The sequence below is a fragment of the Siphateles boraxobius genome, unplaced genomic scaffold (assembly GCF_051911475.1).
Source record: "Siphateles boraxobius isolate OS27281-9 unplaced genomic scaffold, OSU_SipBor_1 30, whole genome shotgun sequence".
In the NCBI taxonomy this organism is placed as follows: domain Eukaryota; kingdom Metazoa; phylum Chordata; class Actinopteri; order Cypriniformes; family Leuciscidae; genus Siphateles; species Siphateles boraxobius.
This window is the reverse complement of record NW_027508920.1, coordinates 18,237,949-18,249,572: the sequence shown is the minus strand read 5'-3', so window position 1 is coordinate 18,249,572 and position 11,624 is coordinate 18,237,949. Positions and strand designations below refer to the sequence as shown.

Below are 11,624 nucleotides of genomic sequence, written 5' to 3'. Positions count from 1 at the left end.
CTCAAATGTTAAATTATAATTTTATACATGAATATATAATGTATGCATATATGCCTGTATAAAATTATAATTTGACATTTGAGTGAAAATTATCCACCATTAGATTGTCTCCTCCTTACATGGACACGTTTAATGCAAATTACTACTTGTGGGAAGGGAACATGCTCCCTAATTTAGAATAATCATTTTGTGCAAATAGAGGATTTTGTGATATAACTTTTTCTGCGCACAGAGATATGCAAATTGTATGAGGTTATTAGTCTGTGAGGCCAATTATCCTTGAGCCAATCATTAAAAAGAGACTTTATATAGTGACAGACATTTTCAAATGAAAAATAAAATAAAAATTTGCCCAACATACGACTGCTTAATGTGCTCATGGAATCCTTACACTAGACTAAAAAGTGGAATTTCTTTGAACAAAAAATATGCAACAAAAATTTCTCCTAAAATATGGTTTGGAGCATTTATTAAAAACAAGTGTACAAAAAACAAAACTGCATACAAACATACACCAATGTGAATACAAGCAAGCAAGACCCCAGAAGAAGTTGTTCGTACACTGTTCGCTCAGTGTGGAGCCATTTCTATGTTCATATCTAATCCTCGTCCTGTTCAGCAAACACTGTATACCGCCATGGTTTGACTTCACTGCACAAAAACTGTTAATGATTGTCCTAAAATGAATGAGCGCCCACTCTGAACACATGCATAGATCAGGAAGACAGTCTGGGCTTTGAATGGCCTTCAAGTTTCTATATACAAAAAGACAAAATGCTACTAAGAGACCAAACTTTGCATTTGCATGATTTCTTATTGCCACTATTAAACACAGAATTGTTCAAAGCTTATCAGGTGTGAAAGTTTGACTTGTTCTTGCAGGGGGAAAAAAGATCAAGAAAAAAAAAAGCAGCAAGATCTCTTCAAGATCAAGGAATAAAACAAATTAAATCTTGCTCAGACACATGAATATATACATACATGTACATTCAAGCTTCTAGAAATCAAATCAATCGCATTTACGTAACATTACAAATGACAGCCTAGACTAGAATAAAGTGCATTATTGCCCAGAAACACTTTGCCTTAACGGAAGGGTCTTCTCGTCTTGAGGCAGCGGGCGTTGTGGAGAGGTCGTCATCTTGAATCATGTATCGTCATCTTAAAATCACATCAGACATTCCAATCAGAAGTCACAGTTCCCAACATGAACCCTGATTGGCCGGTTAAGCTCCTCCCCTGCCAGCAAGCAAGGAAAAGCAGGTCTTTCATTGTTTCATTCAAGAAAGGAGCTGATTGGTCGAGCGGTTTGGCGGATGGATGGCAGCTCTCAGCGGTTCCTCACGCTGTCATCTTCATTCGTCCTATGAACAAAGAAAAAAAAAGGGTGGGAATTACATAGACATTCATGACTAATCCATGAAGCTTTTGCAGTTTCCAGGAAATACAGGGCTTATACAGCACACTGTTGCAATGGAAACCACACAACAGAAGAATCATCTTCCATTTAGATTCCAACTTCTGCACACTATTTTTACCATATTTTGAAGACTAGAAAGCTCGTCTTACGGTTCAGACAGCGGTAACATTTAGTTTTTGTTACTCATTACTCAGGAGAAACGCTCGCTCTGTTGATAAACCTAGTAAGGTGCATCATCCCTACACACCACGTTACGGCCAAATTGTAAAGGCAGCATTGCATGTAGCCTTTACAGAGGATTCAAGATTGTGGGAAAAAACAGAGAAATGTTGACAATAGAGTAAAATGTGTTCAGATTTAAGGCCTGTTCAGACCCAGTCAAATATTTGGTGTGATAAACATTTGAATGAATAGCTGTTAATGCATCTGTTCAGATCGACACAAACATTTGCATGTGGTCATTGCAACAGTTTTTTTTTTACAGAGATGTTCTAATCTCTTTTTCATCGCACTGCAAAAATGTGTGTAGTGCGATGGAAATGAGATTCCTCTGTATTGCTGTACATCAAAGTAGCTCACTAGGTTTTTGGAGCAACTGTAATTAGTACTAAACATTTGTGTGACTCATTTATTCTCACATGATAACAATGAAATCACATTTGTCACAAACATTTTTTTGTTATCCTTTGTCACCACCACAGGGCAGCCCAGCCAACCAAAAGCAGAGCTGTGGGTGAAGACAAAGAAAAAACTCTTTTTCGCCACGCTCTTACTCGCACACTAAAATGAACAAAGACAAACAGTGAATACAACGCACAACTCCAAAAACCACAAGACAACAGTTACGAAACAACTGGACAAAAACAGTAAGCTTGTACAAGACCAAACAAAAAAAGACAAGAACAAAACAGCAGCTGATCCCAATTCTCTCACACACACACACACACACACACACACACACACACACACACACACACACACACACACACACACACACACACACACACACACACACACACACACACACACACACACACACACACACACACACACACACACACACACACACAGCTTCCTGGGGTTAAAGGCGCTGTGTTAGATGGGTGGGCATTGACGAGGTGACACGTGGGGCACCATGCCATGCTGAGCGTTTCATGCCAAGCGACCAACCACATAAAACCCCACCTACCTGCCCACCGTCCCCAACCAATGGGCTGCTTCTGTCTACCTGACTATCTGGAAACCAACCAATTACAGCGTCACAATGCAAAGAACAAACGTCCCTTTCACACAGTGTGACCTGTACTAAATGTTCCATGTCAGAGGTTTATCAAGGCTGCTGTTATGACATTATTGCATTATTATATTAGATTATTTGCAAAAAGTTCCATCAGAATCTTAAATAAGGTGGTGTTTTTGTCATCAAGTGACCATGGGCTTCAGAGTGAAAGTCTCTGAGCTCACCTGCGGACAGCTGACTGTGGGACCTGCGTCGGGTGGTGGGGGTTTTAGAAGTGGAGGATAGTGTTGACCCTGCGCTGCTGGCCCTTGAGATGGGGAGGGGCACAGGGGTCACGGGAGGAGAGTCCAGCTACAGCAGAAAAACAAACATTATTGTGTGATGTTGGTCCCAATGAAATTTAATCCCCCCCCCAAAAAAGAAATTCATTTGAATTTTTCTGGATTCCGTTTGTAATGGCTAAATTAAATTGTAGTAATTAAAAAACATTTTTATAAAAATGTATTAAAAGTTACATTTTAGGGCCCTATGAAATTCCTTTTTGAGTTTTAAATTTCCCCCCGAGTTTTGAATTAAAATGTTTCTGGATTATTCTGTTTTAATGGTTAAATTAAATGTTAGTAATCCAAAAGCATGTGTTATTAATTAAAATCATGAAATGTATACAATTTAACAACAATTAATTAACAGTTTAACAAAAAAAGTACATTTCATCGTCTCACAAATTCTAAATTTTCAGGATTCCATTTTAATGGTTTAATTACATTTTAATAATCAGAAAGTATGGCTAATAAATTGAATTCACACTTTAACATTATTATGATTTATTAATGTTTACAATAATAAGGCCCTATAAAATTTTTCATTTTTTCATAAATTCTCTTGTCTTAATTGTTTGGATTCATGATTTGATTACTTTGGTAAAGGCAAAACAATTTACAATTAAGAAATCAATTCATATTTTAAAATGTAACCAAATTCCTTTTATTTTTGGGGAAACAAATCTGCACAACAGAGGTTTACTGTTATCACAATGTGCTATATCTTCAACTAATTTAGACAAACAAAAGACTGGGTTTGGATTAGGTTGCCTTTGTGAGCACGACAACTCAAGTTCCTACACAAATCCTATTTTAAATATAACCCAGGGAGGAGGGAAAGTGGAACAGAGAGTGTATTGTGGCCCACTGCAGAAGCTTCAGAGGAAAAGTTGTGGGTGAAGGACTTGAGACCTTTCATTCAGATCTCAGAGATGGTTTTCCCAGACATGGAGACGTGAGAATGTGTGTAGTTGTGATTGTGTACCTCCACGCTGTCATGAGTTGGTGAGGACGATGTCGAGGAGTTCTCTGCTTGGCGGCGTGAGGAAGACGAGGGGCCGATCTCAACAGTCCGAACACGCTGAGCAAACTTCAGAGAGCACACTGACTCACTGACGTTACTCTCAAGAGGAGACACCTGAGACAGAGAGAGGAACATCACAGTTGAACTAGAGTGAGAAGCTGCATCCCAGAGAACGTCAAACCGCAGGCTAATCTAACATGACAACATACAAAGTGTTTCACTTCTGTAATGTTAAGCATTTCTCCGTTATTTAACGTTGGCTTTATGTACCTGCATTGTGTACAGTGAGCCATGATATCATCATTTTCCCTGTCCATGTGGCTCTGGTTTCAACAGCAGATTTTTTAAATTGATGTTTTTATTAAATAAAATGACGTGAACAGCTTTGAATAGAAAGTCCTGTATTGTCATTTAGTAATTATGACATGGTGCGAACAGGCAGCATAACATTCACTGGAAAATTGCACACAAAATGACCAGGAAAATTTATTGGTAAATTAAATGTTTTGATTTCATTTCAGACTTTATGATTCCATTAGTCCATGACAAAGTTCTCTTTATGTGGCGGTTAGCTAGCATAAAACAACAGGAGAGTGTGTGCAACAAACTGCTTAAAATACTGTGCCTGCTCATGCCTTACAAAGTACAGTCTTTATCCCATAAATCCATTATAATCCACTCAAAACGTGTGGAGATTTAGAGTACGCCTCTCTCCACACACTGAGAGCCATTATAACTCTGCTGACGTGACACACCTGCACCATCATGAGGGTCTTGCTGTCTCCGCTGAGCGAGTCCTGCAGAAGGTACGTGAGACGGGAGTTCCTGAAGGGCACGTGCGAGTGCCTGGAGCGCAGGGCGTTGATGACATCACCCAGCGCCGACAGTGATTTGTTGATACACTGAGCCTCGCGCAGACGGCTGCCCTCGGCGCCGGATTTGGCAATCCGTTCTGAACCGGCCAGATCCACCAGATTTAGCTTACCTGCAATTGACAAGTGATTGTTTCATATTTGCATTTCAATTGAACTGTGTTGAACAGCTGAAAAAGGACTGTGTGTACCTGAGGTACGGTGGCCTGTTGAAGAGTTGAAACCCACCACTGTGACGATAAGGAGGGCATGAGAGCGAGAGCTGTGTTCGTTTAGATTAGTGCATGCTGTTGCCCTGTTCATGTGACCCAGGTCAAACACCTGCAGAGTAAAGGTTATGAATAATGGATTAGGCTGAAATAGGTTGTGGAGCACTGAATATTTCATATCTTGGTGGATTCTCTCAGAGGGCATTAACGCAGAACTAGCTTCACTTTTCTAGCTATTTTTGTAGTTATTAGTATTAAACTGTAAAAATGTTGGTAACACTTGGTAAAAATGTTGGTAACAAAAATTGTCATGGTTACATGATTTTAGAGTACTATAGTAATAACAGTAAATTGCTTTTATATTTATATTAAGTATATTTTTTTCATTTTCAGAGCCGAATAACTATGGACAAGCTCCACTAAGTCTTGCCTGACAAAACCGAGAAACTGGCCTAACAAGCACATTTTTTGCTTGAAAAGTATGCATGTGCTACCTTTTCCTTGAAAATTTTTAATATTTTGGGTCCCACTTTATATTAAGTGTCTTTAGCTACTATGTCATAACATTTGAATTAATCATTTGATACATTGTTTTTACATTTTACTCATATTTAAAAATGACCTGCATGTAATTACAGCTGTAATTAATGCAATCACATCTACAATTACTGTTACTGTTGACCCTTCCCTTTTAACCCACCCTTAGACTTCACCTACAAGTTTTTTGCTAAACAAAATGAACGCCAAGTACACTGAACCTAATTTTGTTATCTAATGTTATATTCCTTTGGACTAAAGCCGGTTCTCAAGTGTGGAGTAACGACAGGCAGTTTGGATGCTGTGAGCTTTCACCTTGTTAATGTCCTCCACGCTCTCCACTGTGAACTCTGTGAGTCCTGGCACATACAGCTGTCCACTGCCGTCTGGACACATCTTTATATCCAGCTTCTCATTAGGATTGTCACCCAACAGGTTTCTAAAAACAGATTCAGATAAATGCAAATGAATAAAACCAAAACCAGCTGCTGTATTAGGAAGCATTGCTGAAACTCAACAACAATCTGTTGGAAGTTGACGAAGTTTTTTCCCTATTGTGACGTATATCAGGGTGAAACTGCTTCTCAAACAAGAACAGCTTTTAGGATGGGTCTTGATTTTGCCCATTGGGAATTGATGGTTCGCTATTGGTCGATCTCAGGTGAGTGACAGGTAGGGATGGGAATTGAAACGCTTATATCGATATCAATGCCACTGATGATTCTGCTCATCGATCCGATTCTTTAACGATTCCCTTATCGATTCCTGATAGCACTGTGTGGAAAATAGTCATATGCTTTTTCAGCCAAAAAAAAAGTGTTTTTATTTGTTTTTAAGCTTATACCACTGAGTAAGCAAACTGTACTTTTTATGTAATAAATGGAACCTTAATGTAAAGTGTTACCGATTAGTTATACACCGATTCAGATGTCTGGTGAGTTCAGTGTTGGAAAGATCAGTCGTTTTAACCATTCATTAAATTAATCGGTTCAAATGAGTTATTAGTTCGCGAATTGGACATGTCATGCGCGTTGTGTGATTAGCCCAGCAGTTAGGACATGGACTTCCCACAAGATTTGTGTCAATAAAGAAAACATTTCATCACTGGATCGTTTTATTTTTTTATTTAAATGGTTATTTTATGTCAGCTGAATGTGCGGAATGCTTTTCTTATTTTAGCACAACTCACACCCAGCGGTAATTCAGGAAAACAAAATCTCCGAATGCTCCACATGAAACTTTGGTCTTCCGACCTAACATCGTGTCGATTTATTTTGGTTAATATGTGTGAGGGAGAGTGAGCACGACAGCGCTTAGTGTGGAGATGGTGAAGTCAGAGAGTGCACGTGCGACCGGCTCTCTCTGCACATAAATTCAATGCAGGAAAAACCCTGTTATTGCAAACAGGAAACAGCATAATTTGTCTCGTTTAGTAAAATAAAGCCAAGTTTTAGATAGTCTTTTCCTCTCCATGATTACCTTCTCTGCTCAAATAACTTGGACGTTGCGCTATGGTGCCCGATAAAGGACAAAAGGGAAAGTTGTGAGTTCTGTATATTATGGCTGGGACTCGGAGCAGGAGCATCGATAAGAGGAATCGTTAACGTCGAGGGCATACAATATCGATGGTTCGTAAAACTTAGAACCGGTTCTCGAGTGGAACCGGTTCACGATTCCCATCCCTATTGACAGGTTTTCAAACCCTCATGCCAGTAAATACTCCATCAGAGAAGAAAAGATGTCAAGGCAAGAGGGAGCGGAAGCAGTTTTGTTTAAAGATTACTAGTATAAATGAATTTGGGGCACAGATTAATATTATAGAGGCAAGCAGAGTCAGAACCTACACACATCTGTTCGAGTTACGTAACCCAGCAGGAGGGGAAAAGAGAGGGACAGTGTGACAGACAGGACCAGCGTCCTGGATGCGTGATCTGTTTATGTCTTACAGATGGCCCGAGAGATTTTAAATCTAATCTGTTTCTACATAACTGATTACCAGCAGAATTTGTGGCACACACACACTTCACAATGACAATTATATAAGAGTGCTGAATATGCTGCAGTGTGTCTGAAGTGACGTGCTCACAGCCGCTCACACACTGATAGCCCATCTAAAGAACCTTTGATAATCATCAAATTCAACCTCCTACTTCCAATGTGCGTTTCTACTTGTGTGTGGTTTTCTCACCGAAGTGTCTCATTGTAGATTTCCACCATGCTGACAGTGATCTTATAGTCCCAGTCAGGCTTTTTCTCAGACACCTCAGAGAAAAGCAGCCGCAGAGCACGCTGGTTAATGCCAGGATCCTCAGGGACCCCCTAGAGGACAAACAGAGACTCAAATTTGATCATCAATTTGCCACAGATGATAATCGATAAATGACTGATTTAAAAATGTAATGCTATTTTTTTTAAATAAATTAAATACAACTGTTTTGTGACACTAAAGATTGGGGGGCGATGATGATGAAAATTCAGCTTGCCATCACAGGAATATATTACATTTTAAAATATATTTAAACAGAAAATTGCAATAATATTTCAAAATATCACTGTTTTTACTGTATTTTATGATCAAATAAATACAGCCTTGGGTGAGCAGAAGAGACTTCTTTCAAAAACATTAAAATAATCTTCCCTACAGCAAACTTATGAACTGGACTGTATGCATCTACTTTGATAATGTGCACTGATTAGATATTTCACAAATATGAAAGGGACAAACATCACAGTCAATGCAGTTAACATACCTCCATAGTGTAGGTCTTTCCAGAGCCGGTTTGCCCGTAAGCAAAGATGCATATGTTAAAGCCATCAATACAGGAAGTGACCAGAGACTGCACTTCCTGGAACACCTGTCCAATCACAAGAGAAGGGACTGTGTAATAACTGATACAGGAAATATGACCATATGAGAAACAATGAGTTCAGCCACTAACCTCCTCCTGAGTGGCCTGAGTGGGAAAGACTTTGTCAAGTTCAAAGGTCATGAGCTTGCCCTTATTGGATAAGTAGAGAACAGCATCATCATCAGGGTCAAAGGTAACTAGGTTTTTGGTGTCAGCAGCATCTTTTTCTCCAGCACACACGGGGCGTACGCGACACAACACACGAATGTTTCCTGAAAAACATGATGATAAAGTCTTCCTAATTAGAATGTAAATATCTAATTTGATTTAAAGAAATTAGACATTTTGTGGAGATAATTTCTCCCAGACACGATTCCCAGGTCTCACCTTTGAGGCGCACCAGTTCATTGTGGCATTTCTTCCTCAGGTTCATCTCCCGCTTATATTTCCGCAGCAGTTCTTGGTTTGCACTGCTCACCTCTCCAATCACCTGACAGATCTGTAATCACAGACAAAGCTCAATTCTAAATGAGAGGCAACAAAGACATCAATAAATAAAATGTCATCATGCTTTAAAGAAGAGTGTCTTGATTAAGTGGTGGACATTACAGATGGTAATGTCACAGAATGGTAACAAAACTCAGAGAGATTTACAATTACACACCCACCACAGGTGTAGCGTGCAAACTCAAAATATCTCAGTTACATACCTCAAATAAGATTTTTGTGTGTGGAGGTTTAAGCGGTGTTTAGATAACTATGAAATAATTCACATATATATTCACATTTCTTGAAAATATTTAGCAAATAATAATAATATAGCAGTTATTATATTAATAAATTATATTAATAAATAATAATATAACAATTATATTACTAATATAATAATAATAAATGCTTATTTATATATATTTTTATATTATATTAAATATTATATTATATCCAGGGCTTGACATTAACACCCACCAACCTGCCAAATGCAGGTGGGTTTCAGCAGTGGCGTTTAACGCAGTCAGTCCTACTAGCCACTTCGGCTATTGAATTTTATATATAATATATACACTTTTCAATTGTAGTCTTTTAAAAAGGTATGGGAAATAATAAACTAAGTGCAATGTAGTGTTGTCAAAAATATCGATTTTTCGATACATATCGAATCGATACTGAAATATCTGAAACAGTTCCAATACTAATTTTCTGCGGAATAGATACACGATACCAGCTGAGCTTTCTCACTCTCTCATCTCTCTGACAGAGAGTTACACACAAACCTGCCTCCCCTCACTCACTCATGGGATTGTGTGTATTGCTCATCATTTTACTCATTCCCGCCCACTTACACCCAGAGTGCGCGCACAAAGTCACCTCTCAGTACTAAATTGTGTTTAAACAGTCAAATACACACCAAATAATGTCAAAATGCCAGTCTTAGTAAGTATTCAGGTAAACACAGTCAGTTATGTTTTAAGCAAACGTAAACCGTTGAAAAAGAAAACGCATGTGTAACAGTATAATGGATCCGTGCGTCAGCTCTTAAAGTGACAGCAGCCTAATATATCTGCTGCCAAATAAAAAAATATCTATATGGCAGTTTTTCCCCATGGTATCGATGTCAAAATTGTGGCCAGTGAAAGTGCTGAGTGGCTAGTTACTTTGGAAACTACTAGCCACAGTGGCTGGTGAGCAAAAAAGTTAAAGTCAAGCCCTGATCATATCCCTTTTTTATTGTTTCATTTTTTTAAAATTATATTCTATTTAACATAATTTGTGTGTATCTGCTATTTTGACCAAAGTAAAATGACAGTGACTTGTTATGCTCTGCAATTTTAACTAAACTTCCACCAACACAGGCGTCGTGTTTTGTTTACGTTTGGAAGGCTGCTTCTCATAGCACTCATTGCCACTATTATAAGCGTTTTTGGGCACGTTGTTTGCACTTGCCTAACTAAGAGATCAAGTTTATGGAGTTATTAAAGTGGGCTGGTGGGGGTCGCAATACATTGTTTTTTATTTTCAATTTAAAACTTTTGCATTTATTTTGGTTTATTACGGTTTTTATATCATGATCTGGCAACATGAATGAGTCAAGGCTTGTACCTCTTCCCCTGTGATTTTATTACACCGCACATACAGATGAGAGACACGTCCCTGATGCACGTTTAAATACATCTTTAACAACCAGTTCGGTTCCGTACACAAAGCATAACATTTTTGTGAATGCGGTTGTCACTCCTCGTAAATGACTGTACTGTGTGAGTGTGTGTGTGTATAGAACATGATTAAGCACTAAAAGGTGAACCGACAACTGAATTTAGCTGCAGTTTGTACGAGCTGTGGTCAGACTGGTGTGATTGTGTGATTGTGTGCTTGTATGCGGTGGTCTCACCTCCTGCTTGGCCTCAGTGATGGCTTTTTCCAGCATGTAAGGGAAGTCCTGCACCTGTCTCTTCAGACAGTTGTAATCACAGGTGAGGGTTCTCAGGGCCGGCTGCAGGGTCAGGAGGTTCATCCGCACACCTGCACAAACAGACCATTAGAGACAGTTATAGTTCATGTTTACCACAAGATAAATAGACAAACAGTAAACTGTATCAAATGAAATGGTAACACTTTACAATAAGTTTGTCACCATTAGTTAATGCATTAACTAAGTATTGTTACTAAGTAGAAGAATTATTAATTCGGAAACGCTCAATTTTACAGTACAGTACTTACAGTGTACTTACCTAGAAAGTACTGGGTAATATAAGGTAAGTACACTGGGTTAAGGGTAGGTTTAGGTTCAGTGTTAGTACCTAGTTATTACCCAGTTATTGTAATTACTATAATAATTACATAGTATGTACATGGGAAACAGGACTGTAAAATGAAGCGTTAATGTTACCAAATGAAACCTTATTGTAAAGTGTTACCAATGAAATATATGAAAATTTTATAAAATGAAGCCAATTTGAGTCATAACTATATTTTTTGCATTTTGATATTATTTATAATTAAAAAAAATTGTGCCAGCTTTGTTTTCATTTCCTATATTCTCAAACAGTGATTCTGATTAAGGTGAAGAATCAATAAGGTTTACGCCAAATGAGCACACATTTTTTTTGACTAAAAGGCCTGAGGAATGTTGTTTATTAAAAGTCTCTGTCTGATGAG

The 11,624-nt window shown here is 38.4% G+C and overlaps 1 protein-coding gene across 20 annotated transcripts in view; it reads right to left on the bottom strand.

The window, feature by feature from the left end:
• Positions 1 to 440: 440 nt before the first annotated feature.
• The window catches only part of kifc3 (kinesin family member C3), a 45,364-nt gene continuing 34,180 nt past the window's right edge, over positions 441 to 11,624 (bottom strand). For 14 of the 20 annotated variants that reach the window (XM_077248426.1, XM_077248429.1, XM_077248424.1 and 11 more), the window contains 12 exons: positions 10,858 to 10,988; positions 8,859 to 8,970; positions 8,562 to 8,743; positions 8,373 to 8,477; positions 7,811 to 7,941; positions 5,938 to 6,061; positions 5,068 to 5,197; positions 4,760 to 4,989; positions 3,966 to 4,118; positions 2,885 to 3,011; positions 2,610 to 2,656; positions 441 to 1,364 (listed from right to left, as the gene is read on the bottom strand). In XM_077248426.1, the coding sequence (XP_077104541.1) occupies positions 1,356 to 1,364; positions 2,610 to 2,656; positions 2,885 to 3,011; positions 3,966 to 4,118; positions 4,760 to 4,989; positions 5,068 to 5,197; positions 5,938 to 6,061; positions 7,811 to 7,941; positions 8,373 to 8,477; positions 8,562 to 8,743; positions 8,859 to 8,970; positions 10,858 to 10,988 (1,481 nt within the window). In that variant the 3' untranslated portion in view covers positions 441 to 1,355. The remainder of the gene's footprint in view (positions 1,365 to 2,609; positions 2,657 to 2,884; positions 3,012 to 3,965; positions 4,119 to 4,759; positions 4,990 to 5,067; positions 5,198 to 5,937; positions 6,062 to 7,810; positions 7,942 to 8,372; positions 8,478 to 8,561; positions 8,744 to 8,858; positions 8,971 to 10,857; positions 10,989 to 11,624) is intronic. The other 6 variants (XM_077248432.1, XM_077248422.1, XM_077248416.1 and 3 more) reach the window with 1 other exon arrangement.